A 14,815-nucleotide genomic window follows, 5' to 3' on the forward strand; every position below is an offset into this window, starting at 1 on the left:
CTAATATAAAATTAGTTGTGTAACACCCATTATGTACACTATTAAATTTTCAGCCTGCAGTTAGTAAATAAGTTGGAGTATATAAAATTTATCCATAAATAACATATTTAATAAAATTATGGTCAGATCGTATTTGAACATTTTAAGTTTCAAATTATAATTTAAGTACAAATAATTTTTTTATGAATTAAAATAATGATTTGCTAACTATAATCTAAATACACTTTAAATATATATGGTTAAAAAATAGAAAATTGTGAAGTTAAAATAATTATAAAATAAATAAAACTTAGGTGCAATTTTATAGATATTATTGATATTAATTTTTAATTAAAATTAAGTTTTACTTAATAATTTATTAATTTTTAATATTTATGTGCTAACATTTAAGATCATTTAACTAAACCTTAGACCGAAGAATAACACTCGTACCATTTATGCCATCTAAGTTTTGTTTTATACGATATTATATGCCAACAAATTCCTTTCTGTTTTAAGTGGCTTTAAACAAAATCTTCGTCAGAAAATTATAGAAAGAAAAAGTGTAACAAACACGCTTATGACATGTTCAATGATCCCAAGAAATACTGAGTGTCAAATGGAGGCCTACATCAATGAAATGCCATGACAGACAATTGCCCACACTCAGGAACGCAAACAAGGGAAGATGTGAGAAACAAACTATGTTGCAGTTGATGTACCGGCACCTGCATTTGATGTACTGGCACCTGCACGGGTAACCGGAACAGAAATCCCGTTAGAAACCTACTAAAATTATTTCTAATTTTAGAAAAATTAAATAAGAGTTTTTCAAAAATAAATTAAACATTTATAATATATAAAAACTTTATTTATTTTTTATAATAATTTTTTCTCATAAAAAATTCTCAAAAATTTTAGTACAATAAGAAAACTAACCATCTCTTTCTACATCGACAGGCTCTGCTTTCCAAAGGATATCACTCAGCCCAGTAGATAGATCCTTGTAGAACTGCGAACATAACCAACTTTGTGAAATTATTTAATGTGTGAAAAATACAGGAGGGAAAAAGGGGTGGTTTTGGTCTTTAAAACCGATGCAAGTTCATTAAAGCTTACCGTGTGAAATTCCGGAGTATCTCCTCCAGCCTTCCGAAACTCCACCATGTGAAATGGAGAGGCCACCTCAAATATCTGAAAAACAGAATTTAAGAGAGCATTAGAAATTAAGTCGGAACATGCCTCGCTGGTGAGTGAAAAACATGTACCTCACTGGCTATTGTCAGATGACCTTTACGACCAGCCCTTTCCCCTCTTATCCTCAACTGAGAAGTATAATAAGAAATTAGCATTGGCAAGTATTTAAGTTGCAAGTAATTTTATTATTCTGAAATTCAAACGCATGCGTGTGTTAGAAACAATAAGCACATTTTTTTTTACCTTGTTGTTGCTCATCCTAACATGAAAACCCATAGATGCTGCGGCCTGCTCAATTCTTGGAACTATCTGATTTGTGGAACACCTATATATGGATTTTGTTTCCCTTTTAACAAGTACCTAGATGCCAAAAAGTCAAGTCAACAAATCAAATACAATAATATTTTAACTAATTGAAAATTAATTCAGAAACAAAATTTAGAAGACTAGTTTAGTAATATTTTACATGCTGGAAAAAGTAATGGAATGAGCAAATTAATTTTTTTCTAAATACTCACTCGGCTGAAAAAATTTCCAAAAAGGTTGAAGCCCAGAGGGGTAGACAAAATCTCAAACGCATTCATAGGGACAGCTGCTGTAGGCCTCTCTTGTCGCCTCTCCACAAGATTTTGTGGATTCTGTGCACCAAAGAGCACATCGACAACAAGATTAGAATCCAAAGCTCTGTTGAGCATAATTTAATCGAGATTAAAAAAAAAAAAAAGATAAACCAAGAAATCTTACAATTGATGTACCCAAACTAGTACTTGGTTCATCAAGAGCAATATTTTCCAGCGAAAATCTAGGAGGTTGATAGTCTTTCTTGAACCACTCATGGTCATAGATCTCCTGAATTGTAATACGCTGTTTCGTGCCATCAGAAGAGAGAAAATTAACATATTTAGTTAGATTAGTAGCAGGGTCCAACCAATTGAACAAAAATAACGCAAGTCGTTACTGTATCAGGGTTGGGATCGATGATTCTCTTCAGTAGTCTCTTTACACTTGAAGAAATATATGATGGAAAAGTGAGCTTAGCCTGGAAAATCTGCAAATTACAGTAAATTAGAAAACCTCATGAGGCAGAACTATCATGAAACAACACAAGAATTCAAACAAAAGATAAATAAAATAACTGAACACAAATTTAAAAGGAGGTGTTGCTGAAATTATCATATATTCCAGAAGATAAATGTGTTATTCTAATTAACCAACCGTAGCATTATTGGGAATCACCTTTTGACATAAAAGGAAGCTGTTGTTGTCTTCGAAGGGCACTTGACCAGCCAATAAGGTAAAAAGAACAATACCACATGACCAGATATCAGCCTTTGCACCCTCATAGCCTTCTTTTTTCATCACCTATAGATACAATAACAATGTGTGATAAATTAATTGAATTTCCAGCTTATGATATAACGATGCGGTTAGCATAGCAGCAGCAAAAGCTAATTTACCTCGGGGGCCATAAAACGTGTTGAACCGCACATTGTGTGAAGCCGCCCATCTTCCTAATAAAGATAGAATAATTAAAAATCAATTCATTTTTTGAAAAATTACTGACATTATATATTAATTTTTAGCATGCAGCCAAAGACACATAATAAAAACTTGTATATAATAAGCTTTTACAAAAAAATAACAAGATATCACAAAATTCAATACAAGAATAACATTAGATTCTAAAATTTTAGGATATAAACATATTATTTCCTGACGTCAGAAAAATCGTATATATATATATACTAACTCGAAGCTGTTGAGGCAGTGCACTTAATCCAAAATCTGATACTTTAAGTGAGCCATCAGCTGCAATCAACAGATTCTCCGGCTGTAATAGATAATAACTAAATGTTAATTAACGTGAAACAAATTAAGAAACAACATTAACGATTTAAGGACATATACCTTCAAGTCTCTATGGAAAACACCTCTACTGTGACAGAAATCGACTGCACATATAAGCTGGTGAAAAAATTTTCTTGCTTCGTCTTCACGGAGACCATGGCCATTTACTTCAAATTTATCGTAGAGTTCACCACCATCGACACGTTCCATTACCATATATATATATTTCCTGCTAGCCATCACTTCGTATAAACGAACGACGTTGGGGTGTCTAATCATTCGCATGATTGATATTTCTCGTACTATGAGGTCCATGGTACGGCTCCGCCGAACTCTTTTTTTGTCGATGATTTTGATGGCGACACTGGCCTCGGTGTCTATGTGACGTGCTGCTTTGACGACGGCGAAGTTTCCCTCACCCAAGGTTTCACCCAGTTCATATCTTCCCACTCTGATAGCCCTCGTAGTGCTGCGAAGTGTCGCGTGCCCCACCTGTGACGGTGACTGTGACGGTGACCGTAATGGTAACTGTGACGGCATCGATCCTCTTCTTTTTCTCTATCTATCAAGAATAACAACAAGAACAAGCATCAACCAACGGAAAAGCTCTTTTTCTACTCTAAGACGAAATTCATTCGATTACTGTCATCTAATCTTCTGTACATGACTTGCGAATCAAATTAAACTGAATTATGCTGTTGATTCCTCTTAAGAGTACAGAAAGCTAAATCAATAATACCATGAATCTGTAACTAAATTTCCCGCCAAGATGTAACAGCTAATCAGTTGTACTGACAACTAACAGAATAACAAAATAACAGAATAGCATTGTGTTTGCATGTTACTTGAAGAAATTTATTTATAATAAAAAATGCAAAGTTGAAATATCTGGATTTATTTACTCAGTATAATGTCTTGATGGTTGAAAACTGAACGTGCCTTGTATGCTGCATTTGACTTTAGGTCCAAATCGACCTAAAAGCTCTAACCATTGACATGTAACTGATCAATGTTTGTTGACACCAACCAAAAAGTACCTATCCTTTTTTACTTTACTTTTAGTTTGCTAATCGTACTATCCTTTTTGGATAATTTTTTAAAAGTGTACAATTACTTCTAAAAAATTAATTTTGAAAGTGATTTACAAATCACACCTAGAATTTAATTTCTGAACGATAATCAATTTTGAAATTAAAACTTTAGAAAAATAAAAAATTCATTTCAAAATTAAAATATTAGTATTTATGAAACACTCTTTTAAAATTAAATTTTTAAAAATGAAAAAGCCTAAGAGTTAAGTTTTGAGGCTGTTTTTGTATCGAAACCCACGATCCAAATAGCAAAAGGGCCAGGGTTTGTAGGCCCAAAATCGAAAACAATTTTTGTAGACAAAAAAATTGGTCTGAATCGTTAAACCCCTCTCTCCAGTGAAAGGGTTTTTCATTATTAGGAAAAATGACGGAAGAAAGGCAACGGAGCATGGCGGTTCTGCCATGGATGCGAGACCCCATTGACGTGACTCTCTGTGAAGAACTCCCTCTCCATTCCGTCCCTCTTCTCCACCCGACGTACTCTCTCTCTCTCTCTCTCTCTTTCCCCTTTCTATTTCAGACACATCATCACGCATTTCATCGCTGTTTCTCAATTTCCACTCACAGGTTGCAGCTCGCACTACAGAACATGGGAATCTCCAAGCTCTTCCCCGTTCAGGTCGCCGTTTGGCAAGAGACCGTTGGACCGGGCAACTTCCGCCGTGACATTTGCGTCAACTCACCCACCGGAAGCGGCAAAACCTTGGCCTACGCGCTCCCTATCGTGCAAATGCTATCCACGCGCGTAGTTAAGTGCCTCCGTGCCTTGGTTGTGGTTCCCACCCGCGACCTCGCTTTGCAGGTTAAACAAGTCTTCGACGCCGTTGCGTCTCCGTTAGGCTTGCACGTTGGTTTGGCCGTTGGTCAATCTTCCGTCGCCGACGAGATTTCTAGCCTCGTCTACGTGCCTGGACACGATCCTGGCACGTGCTTTGATCCGCCCGATGCTTTGCTTCGGTTCCAAAGCAAGGTGGACATATTGGTGGCAACCCCTGGAAGACTCATGGATCACATCAATAGCACTAAAGGTTTCACACTTGAACATCTTTATTATCTTGTAAGTGTAGTTATATAGACTGTTTAATTAGAACCTCTATTTTCCACGGTCGTTGATGAGATTGGTTATTCCAAATGTAAAATAATAATGTGTTGAATATTAACTGCTTTTTAGTAGCATGTGACGTTAATGAGGTAAATAATGTCAGGTGGTTGATGAAACGGATCGATTGCTCCGGGAGGCTTATCAGTCCTGGCTGCCTACTGTGCTGGAATTGACTCAATTTAGTGATGATGTTTTTCGACCAGCGGATTCTTTGTCCCCTTTCTCTCTTGGTGGTGCATTAAGAACCAGAAGAAGATGGTGAGTTCGGAGTTGCATGTTCATTCATATATCATTTAGTATTTTCCTTTATTCAGTCACATGTTTTAGTTACTTATGTCATATAGCCAGCATAAAACACAGACTGGGCATGAAGCTAACATCCATAGCATTTTTTCTTCATGAAAATCCATAATAATCGATGATTATAAATACATATAAACAATTGAAATTCAATAAAAAGATATTTGTCATGTGTGACAAATATATAAAGAATCAGCAATGCAGGAGTATTTGTTGTTAATGGTTGGGTGTGAAACACAAAAATCCCGCACCAAATGGTGACTGTCTCCTCTTACTAACCTGGGTATAGGAGCAAGTTCTTTTAAATTCCAATTTTGTCAGATCTTCCCAAAGGAACTAATTTAAGAAGTGGTATACTCCTATCCATCAAACAGACAAGGGGACTGAGTTCTGATCTTGAAGAAAAACAAACATAAGGCTTTATTCTCCTGCTAGATGTAATCATGTAACTACACGCATTTGGTTGCTTATCCATGATAACATAATAGCAATAAATTGTTAGATTTTTTTCAAATGATGGAATTTAAAATGTTACTTCCACCCTTCAAAATTATTTTATTCTGGTAAGATAAACTATATAGTGTATACACATTCAATTATTTAAATTTTATACGATATATGTTCACTTTTATGGTTGTGAATTTTTATACTTTGCTTTGTTGTAGTAATAGTCTTAGGTAGAACATTCAATTCTCGAAAATAGTATTGGTGACACTGGTAATATTGCAATGTTATGTGTTTTTTATTTCTAAATTTAACCTTTTTCCAGTATTAATATTTAATAAACAGATTATAGTTTTGAAACCTAAGTGGATCAGTATTTGATATATATTTTTAAATAGATATTTTTTCCTTTACCATTTCATTTAATAGAGAATGAATGCTCATCACACTTTTGTGTGACTATGTGTGTTACTATAGTGGAGTAGAGAGGGGGTTCAAGGATAATCCTTACCCTAGGCTGGCAAAGATGGTTCTATCTGCGACATTAACTCAGGACCCAGGCAGGCTTGTTCAGCTTAATTTGCATCACCCTTTATTCCTGAGAGCTGGGAAAATGCGATATCGACTCCCAGAAAATTTAGAATCTTACAAACTGGTATGAAATTTTATGTGGCTTTCATTTCCTATAATTTCAAGATATTATTATGGTTAAATGCCTTCAATTCAATTAGAATTTCCTGATCATAATAGATTTACAATTTGACATCCTACAATGTTATATGATTTTTCTGTTTTACCTTTGAACCCTTTTTCTGCTCTCCAATGTGGGTAAACATCCTTTTACTCTTGACTCTAGCACAAGAATCATACTTGTGTTGCAGTAAGTATTATAATTTACTGGACTGCAAAGAATCATACTCGTTGTGACAAGATTTTAGGATTTATTTTATTGAGTATTTTGGCCTTTATATATTTGCATTTTTATCAGTTTTAACCAAGTTCAAGTCTTTAGTTTTCTCAAAGAAAGGAGTTATGATTTATTGTGTTTTGAAAATCAGAGTGTACTCTGATGTTCAAATTTGAAAGGGATATAGCCTAAAATGTGAAATATTGTGGTTCATTCTCAATGATTGATGTGAGTTGGACTTTTGATGGTATAACAGTGGCCAGTCTAATTCTCAGGTTCATGATTTCATTCTATATCTAAGACCTTAGCATTAGGGCTTGTTGGAAAGTTGGTTCTTAGATTGGTGATCGGAAATAGCTTTTTAAAAAAAATCTAGATATAGAGCATTACAATTCAGTAAATCATGGGAAATATATTTATGATTTTGTTTTGGACAGAATATCGTATTGTTAGATAACTTAGATCTAATGGTTATCCATGATCTAAAATGATTAGTGGTTAAGTAAACATATACATAAGTAGTAAACTAGTCACAGCACAGACTGATATTCTAATAAAATCATAAGTAGTTGGTGGATGAAATAGTCCTATTGTATGTGAAAAATGAGGGAGGGATGTGGATAATTTCGGTCTTCTTTCACACCACACACACATATACATGTATGTATGTAGCTGGCTAGTTTTATTTGATTGAATTTGCTTCTTTGTTGATTTATAAAATTATGGCTCATACCTTGTAATTTTAGATTTTTACTTTTATTTTTATTTTGTAGATTTGTGAAAGAAAGGTCAAACCCTTGTATTTGGTTGCCCTTTTGAAATCCCTGGGAGAAGAAAAATGCATAGTTTTTACAAAATCTGTGGACTCAACACATCGGCTCTGCAAATTACTAAAATGTTTTGGAGATCTGCAAATTGATATAAAGGAGTATTCTGGTCTTCAACATCAACGTGTAAGAAGGTAAATCTTGATTCATTCACTAACAACAATGAAACAACAATAGCGTAGTCCCTTTGATTCATTCACCCTAAACAAATAACAAATATTTTAAGCTGTGTATGCTGCTGAATGATCTGCATTTACACTGCACATATACAAAACTTGTTGCAAAAAAACTTAGGTCATTGGACGAGTAGTGTTTTGAGTAGCTTATTTTTATGTTAAAAACAAGTTACAATAAAAGGTTTACTTAGGGAATTTTTGAAAGAAAATGATTATTCTCCCAAATTTAATGCAAAATAAACATGTCAGCATCGGTCCTTGACAAAAATAAGATGATAATTATCTGCAGTAAGACATTGAATGAATTTCGTCAAGGGGATTTTCAAGTGCTTGTATCTTCTGATGCAATGACTCGTGGAATGGACGTTGAAGGGGTAAGAAATGTTATTAATTATGACATGCCCAAATACATAAAGACTTATGTTCATCGGGCAGGTAGAACTGCAAGAGCTGGCCAGACTGGGCGTTGCTTCACAATGATGGCAGAAGATGAGGTATGATTTCCTTTTGTTGCACTCAGTATTTTTTTGTGCAAGGTCCATGTTTTGACATTTGAGCCAATGGAAGAAGCCACAATATGAGCTCTTAAAGACTACTTACAATCTTTGATTTAATAATTTCTTTCATTATTCTATTAAAACTTTTTACTCATTCATCAACTCACTCAGTTCTTAACTAATATAAGATTAGGTGAGTGGCTTCTGGTTGGTGCAAAACGTATGATTCTTTAAAGGGTTGTCCTTAAAGGTGTGTTGAGGGATTGTATAACTTTGCGTCATTGATGCTTTCTTTCTTCTATGTTTGTTTATATATTTGCTCCTTTTTTTTCAAAATAAATTTATGGAGGATCTCTTATATTGCTAACTGTTTGTATTCATCTTATATGTCTTAATGAATTTCTTCTTTTATCCAATTTCTATTTTGGCTCGAGTAGTTGCCATTCTGTAATTGAGTTTAGTCATCAACATTAGAATCTGTTGGGGCTATGTTTCCTCTTTGACTCATAGCATAGTTTATCAATACTAGAGTATAAATATTCATGTTTTCTTGTGTTGTTTCTTTTAACATTTGGAACCTAAACCTTTCTTAAATTCTTGTCAACTGTTGCCCCATTTCAGGTTCGACGATTTAAAAAGTTGATGCAAAAGGCTGAGGCTAGGTCTTGTCTTGAGCACTCTGTTCCATCCAGTTTGATTGAAGAACTTCATACTACCTACCAATCAGGTAAATTTGTTAAATTTCATCTTAGGTGTGTAGCGAAAACAACTTTCTCAATCATGACTGTCCATGGATACACTATACATCATTTCAACAAGCCATTGACATTGCTTGTTACTTCATGTGGCTTTGCTTAATCTTCATGATCAAACATTGGGAAAAAAATTTCTTGACTTCGATCAGCATTGTGTCCTGCTTCTGTGGATCAGTTGCCTCAAACCAGTGCTTTTTCTTCTGATTAAAGCATGGTTTTTGTATTTTAACTAATTAATTTATGAGGGGTGCTAGCATATACTCTTTTTCTATTAACTAAAATTTATTAAAAATTGCAAACTCTTAAATGGAGCTCGTTAATTAATAAGGTTCAGGACTTACGTAATTTTGTGATTTTTAATAAATTTCTGTCAATTGTAAAATGCACGTTGAGTATATTAATTTCAATTCATTTCCCTATGCCTGGGAAAAGGGATGGAATTCAAGTGTTACATGCGTTTGCTTGAGAAAATTTCTAAAATAAGATAAATTTTATTGTGCATGGACCTTGGACGAGCTAACAATGTTATTTTCCTTTATGCTATTTTGAAGTTACGTTAGATGTTTCGTGTCGTCGGTGTCATGGTTCATTATACTTGTGCATGGACCTTGGATGAACTGAGCGCTTCTTTATTTTCTTTTCCTTTATGCTGTTTTGGATGAACTGAACGTTTCTTTACGTTAGATGTTTCGTGTAGTCAGTATCATGTTCCATTATTTTTATTGGCAGCACTGGCAAAATTTAAGGAGATAATTTTGGAGACACGAAAGAAACCTAAGGATTAGTCTTCTCAATCAATCAAAGAGTGAAAGATGAAAAACATTCACTGGAATAGCGGCTCATTTATGGAATCCACACAAGGGAATCGCTTGTGAACTTTTCACACATCAAAGTTATCCCTGGAAAGATTCAACTAACCATGCAAGTTGTACAGTGGAAATAACAGGCTGAAGCACGGTCTTAAGGGCTTGAACTGTAATTTTGGGGACATATTCCTTGGTGGTGTTTGTTTTCTCCTATTTCTTGGGGCCTTGTACTATCTGATTCTTTCATTGACGGGGCAGATGTATGAGATAAAGCCGAATTTCTGTATCGCAGAAATAAGTTAATCCAGATATATAAGATTTATTTATATTTTTTTGGTGAACAAAGATATTGCATCATTATATATGAATATGTAGTTAACTTTGATTTTTTTATGTATAATTTATTAATTTTAAAATTATGAAAATTAATAGTATTGTAAAGTGATCATCACGTAATCATTTGTTTTGTTTGGGTGAGGATTGAAATAAGAAATTTTAAAAAATAAAGTAATGTAAAAAATATTATTTGAATGAATAACAATAGAAGAAAAAAATAAGAAATATTTCGCTTGTTTAAATGAGTAAAAAAAAGTAAATTTGATAAAAAAAATATTTTTGTAATAATAAATTTAAACATTTTTTTAATAGGTGCTCTTTTTTATTTTTTCAAATTTTTATATTCTATTAAAATTTATTTATTAAGAAAATAATCTAAAAAAAGTACTCTGGTGGTGAGAAATTACACTTGCGGGGCCAACATTATTTTCTCTAATTCTACTACAGACAAAAAATTCAAGACTTCAAGTGACTGGAAAACAATTGCTCTACTAAATTCATTGCTCTCAATTTCTATCTTCTTCAAATCTGGGCATCCTAACAGATGTTTAATGAGTTACCATGAGCTTAACCCTAGGTTTGGTTTAGTGAAAAGAAAATGAAAATGAAGAAAATAAAGAATTTTAAATTTAAAAATAAAAGGAGAAAAATTTTGACCTTTTATTTTTTAAAATTATTTTTTCTTTCATTTGTTCGTTAACTAAATAAAACAACACATCGTTATTTGTATTTTCTTTCCTCTTATCTTTCTGACCGCGAATCATTTATGATATCATTGTATGATGTATTGAATCAAATGAAGTATTTACCATTACTTTGATTTCCTGCAAGTGTGGCACCATGGGACTTGATAGTATGACCCGCAGGATCCTCATCTCTATCCTGCCAACCAAGAAACTGATTTGAGTTAGCATATACCAGTTGACATGATGCTATATAATCATCCCTTGGAACATTTCCTGCCATATTATGCGACTGATTTTCAAACTTATCCCGTACCCAGCACCAGCAGGTAGAGCCTGACAATTCTACACAGCTACCTACACAGCTACCTATTTTTACTAGAATTCTTTACACTAATGATTACACTCAGAAAATTTTGATAAATTGGAAAAAATTAAAGAAAATTTGATTTTTTCCCCCATGAATACTCTTTTAATAAAATTACAGACTAAGGGTATGTTTTTTTTATAAAAATAATTATATGTTTTTAAAATTTAAAAATAATACAAATTTATACTATATTTTATTTTTTTTAAAAAGAAAACTTTTTAAAAAATAAAACAAACATGCTCTAAGAATATGTTTGTTTTCTTTTTTAAAATATTTCTATAAAAATATGTATTATTTTTATTTTAAAAAAAATATTTTTAAAAGAAAAAAAAAACATACTCTGAAACTCACTGCATACCATAAAGAACTTAGAGAACGGAAAGAAAATCGAAAAGAACTTGAATAACCTTAAACGTTATTCAGATTCCATGAATCAATCATCGAACATGTAAACCAATAACCTATAGGGTTGAGTTTGAATTCGGTAATCCTAGTCAGCTTACAATTATTATGTTTGTATTTATATTATATTGTTAGCATTGAAAATAAAAATCCAAAGCGGTAGAGGTACGTCATAATGCGATGGATTATTACTTGGTATTTCCCATGAACAAGCAAAACGAGTTTGCAATTAGTAATTTTCATTATGCACTTCAGATATATACTATATAGGCTTCCTATACTGCTATCCAATTCTCTCTTCGTTTAACATTAAATGTAATGCAGTTGGTTTATCCTTAGAACTACGTTTTTTTTCTAACCTACTGACCACGGCATGCCATTGCCAATAAGCGCTATTAAATGCTGACAACAAAAGCGTTATTAAATGTAGCTCTTAATTAATTTAATCATTTAAGAAGTCAACTAATTTAATAGACTTAATCTTCTATTTCTTCTCGAACCATTTTTCAATGCTTGAAAATAATTTTAGCAGCGACAAAATTGTTAAATGACCATTGATGAAATCTGGGGAAAATAGTTGAAGAAACATATTGAATAAACCACTTATATAACAATACAAGACTTGAATTTGCATTTCCTCAGGTACAACAACAGACGCCAGCGACTAAGAATAAAACTTTTAGTCGATGCTTCCATTTATGGCAATTTAATGTTATGCCAAAACTTGAGGAAATTCTAAGCTCATTGATTGGAGGTCGAGCCTGTACAGCAGAATAGAAGAGCAAGAACAAAGGCAGGCAGACAAAGTCTCTTTACACTCAACTACTCTCTTGTTGATGAAATTCAAACCCATTGAACTATGATACAATGATTACCTAAACAAGAGGGGCATTACATGGACAAAAAGAACTAGCTAGAAGCTTTGCATGGCTTATGGAAACAGCTGCAAAGGTTGTTTTTTCTAGTTGGGCCTGCCTCAATTAAGTGCTTCACTGATTCAAAATAGAGAGCGACCTATGCACTTCCTTCAGGAAGCACCTGCTATTAGCATTTGCAATAGCAGCAGAAGCAGCTGAAGAAGATGCTGCTGCTGCTGCTGCTGATGATGATGATGGGTTTTTTGGGTGTGTAATGATAGAATCATTTGTGCTAATTTCCCTCTCATCTTCAGTTATTGTGTCCAACATCTTTGATGTTCTATGCCTCATCACGGTAACATACTGTGGTGGAGCTACCTCCATGAAGAATCTTGCAATACGTGAATTTGCCATTAGATTGTGATTTCAAAGTGTTTGGGTTTGAAGATGGGTATGAAGCACAAGGCAAGGGATCAATTTATAAAGAATGGGCAGGACCTACTTAACTAGGCTTAGAATGAGTCAAGGGTCTTAATCTTTGAATGTTAAATCAAACTTTATTTGCTAGTGCCGCCTCCATCTTTTGATATTAATTGTGTATGCAATGCTGCTTTCAAGACCTTTGGTGTAGATAACCTTCAAGTGGGACCAACTTTTGTATGTGTCAAAACGTGGATGGAAAATTTGATATCCATAGGAGATATGGTTTTTGTTGGGTACAGTGTGTTCCAAATTTACACTTTTTGGGTTTTAGTGAAAGGGCATGTGAATATGCCACGTTTCGCTTGTCGGGGAAGTGACTTAGACTTGGATTGTGATGGGTGTTAAAGGAGAAATTTTAATCGAACATTTGTTTATTTTATGGTGGTTGAGTTTGCCTTCAAAGTTTCAGTGACCCCGACTTGTTCTTGAGCTAAATAGATATTGGGGAAGCACGTTTAGCTGACGTAGAAAACCGCTGCCAAGTGTAGCATCGGAGTTAATTGGCGGTGAGGTTTGGGCAACATCATTAATGGGACCAAGATTTTTCTGCAGTAACTATAGACTTGGTTCATTAATGCAAAAATGAACTACCTGCAAGTTGCATTTTGCAGAAATGTTCTTATAATGGCATCAGTTAAGATATATTGTATCGGAATGCATTTGTTTCAACTTTGAAACCGATTTTATGGTAACTTTTTCTTATGCAATGAATATTGTTTATTTTACAAACGATTGATTGATTACGAATGCCAAATGGCATAAATTTATTTTTATTTTGAAATCTTAAACTTAAAAGATTACTGCTTTATAGCTAAAATAAATACATTATACTGTTATAATTTTGTTATTCAGAGTATACGTAAAAGAGATAATTCTATTGAAGTTGAAAATACTCTTGCAAACGATTAAACTCTTCCGCTGGATATTTAATAAGTTGTATTTTGTAGCTTAAACAATGTTTGATTTATTTTAGAATAAATTGATAATGAATATATGAATGTCACATTATTAATAAAATAAATAAAAACTTCTAAAAATTATAAAATTAATATAGATTTTAAAAATAATGAACAAAAAATTAAATTAAAATTTTAAATTTTTATATCTCTCGTTCTTACGTGTAAGGTTGAATATATATATATATATATATATATATATTAAAATAGGTGTCATTGAAAAAATAAGAGAAGATGCTATAAGTAATATATATAAGGATAGAAAGTGCAACTAGCATTACAGTTTAGGGAAATAAAATTATTTTTATCCTTATAATTTTTTATAAATTCTTGTCTAGATTTTTGTTCCGTTTTTATCTTCAGAAGACGTAAAGTTTCCTTTGACTTCTAACACAGAATCTATGTATTTTTTTAAAATAAATATTTTAATTTTGTTGGTCTTTCAAAATAACATTATACATTAGTATGTTAGTTTTTAAATTCTTTTTCTCACCAAATTAGTCTATCAAAAAAGTTAATTCATCACCAAAATTTGGATTTTGTTGATACAAAATTAGTTCTTTCATGATTGTCATCACTTTTAACCTTTTATATTTTAAATATTTCATACGCTTATTCAGTAACATTTTTTAAAAATTAATATGATACTATTTTAAATTTGCAAATGATTAATTTAATAATTAAAATTTCAAATAAACTATTGTGCGATTTTATGTATTTGAGTGAAGAATTTGGGGGAAATGTGATTTTTCTTTTTAATTCGTATATAATTTTTAAAGAAAATATATTTATGAGATTA

The 14,815-nt window shown here is 32.7% G+C and overlaps 3 protein-coding genes across 3 annotated transcripts; 1 reads left to right on the plus strand and 2 right to left on the minus strand.

The window, feature by feature from the left end:
* Positions 1 to 681: 681 nt before the first annotated feature.
* On the minus strand, positions 682 to 3,492 carry LOC113855848 (CBL-interacting serine/threonine-protein kinase 23). The gene is made up of 12 exons (XM_027487477.1): positions 3,085 to 3,492; positions 2,927 to 3,007; positions 2,634 to 2,687; positions 2,413 to 2,538; positions 2,135 to 2,224; positions 1,921 to 2,040; positions 1,695 to 1,814; positions 1,420 to 1,536; positions 1,248 to 1,304; positions 1,099 to 1,173; positions 919 to 991; positions 682 to 728 (listed from the first exon to the last, which is right to left on the minus strand). The coding sequence occupies exons 1-12, from the start codon at positions 3,337 to 3,339 to the stop codon at positions 682 to 684; spliced, it is 1,215 nt and encodes a 404-aa protein (XP_027343278.1). The 5' UTR covers positions 3,340 to 3,492.
* A 968-nt stretch (positions 3,493 to 4,460) lies between these two features.
* On the plus strand, positions 4,461 to 10,198 carry LOC113855158 (DEAD-box ATP-dependent RNA helicase 1). The gene is made up of 8 exons (XM_027486664.1): positions 4,461 to 4,592; positions 4,683 to 5,172; positions 5,321 to 5,475; positions 6,439 to 6,616; positions 7,642 to 7,829; positions 8,161 to 8,365; positions 8,990 to 9,095; positions 9,853 to 10,198. Exons 1-8 carry the CDS (start codon positions 4,480 to 4,482, stop codon positions 9,906 to 9,908), a joined length of 1,491 nt encoding a protein of 496 aa, XP_027342465.1. The 5' UTR covers positions 4,461 to 4,479; the 3' UTR covers positions 9,909 to 10,198.
* Positions 10,199 to 12,287: 2,089 nt separating this feature from the next.
* Positions 12,288 to 13,024, minus strand: LOC113856276. The gene has a single exon (XM_027488027.1). The coding sequence runs from the start codon at positions 12,989 to 12,991 to the stop codon at positions 12,710 to 12,712; it is 282 nt and encodes a 93-aa protein (XP_027343828.1). The 5' UTR covers positions 12,992 to 13,024; the 3' UTR covers positions 12,288 to 12,709.
* Positions 13,025 to 14,815: the final 1,791 nt, after the last annotated feature.

Source organism: Abrus precatorius, unplaced genomic scaffold (genome assembly GCF_003935025.1).
Source record: "Abrus precatorius isolate BTA unplaced genomic scaffold, Abrus_2018 Scaffold11, whole genome shotgun sequence".
Lineage (NCBI taxonomy): Eukaryota > Viridiplantae > Streptophyta > Magnoliopsida > Fabales > Fabaceae > Abrus > Abrus precatorius.

Excerpts from the sequence above, each read along its gene's own strand:
- LOC113855848 (XM_027487477.1), bottom strand. The coding sequence starts at position 3,339 with ATGGACCTCATAGTACGAGAAATATCAATCATGCGAATGATTAGACAC. Across the intron at positions 3,008-3,084 it reads TTTTCCATAGAGACTTGAAG|CCGGAGAATCTGTTGATTGC; the intron begins GTATATGTCCTT and ends TATCTATTACAG. Across the intron at positions 2,225-2,412 it reads GCTTCCTTTTATGTCAAAAG|ATTTTCCAGGCTAAGCTCAC; the intron begins GTGATTCCCAAT and ends TGTAATTTGCAG.
- LOC113856276 (XM_027488027.1), bottom strand. The coding sequence starts at position 12,991 with ATGGCAAATTCACGTATTGCAAGATTCTTCATGGAGGTAGCTCCACCA.
- LOC113855158 (XM_027486664.1), top strand. The coding sequence starts at position 4,480 with ATGACGGAAGAAAGGCAACGGAGCATGGCGGTTCTGCCATGGATGCGA. Across the intron at positions 7,830-8,160 it reads CAACATCAACGTGTAAGAAG|TAAGACATTGAATGAATTTC; the intron begins GTAAATCTTGAT and ends AATTATCTGCAG. Across the intron at positions 8,366-8,989 it reads CAATGATGGCAGAAGATGAG|GTTCGACGATTTAAAAAGTT; the intron begins GTATGATTTCCT and ends GCCCCATTTCAG.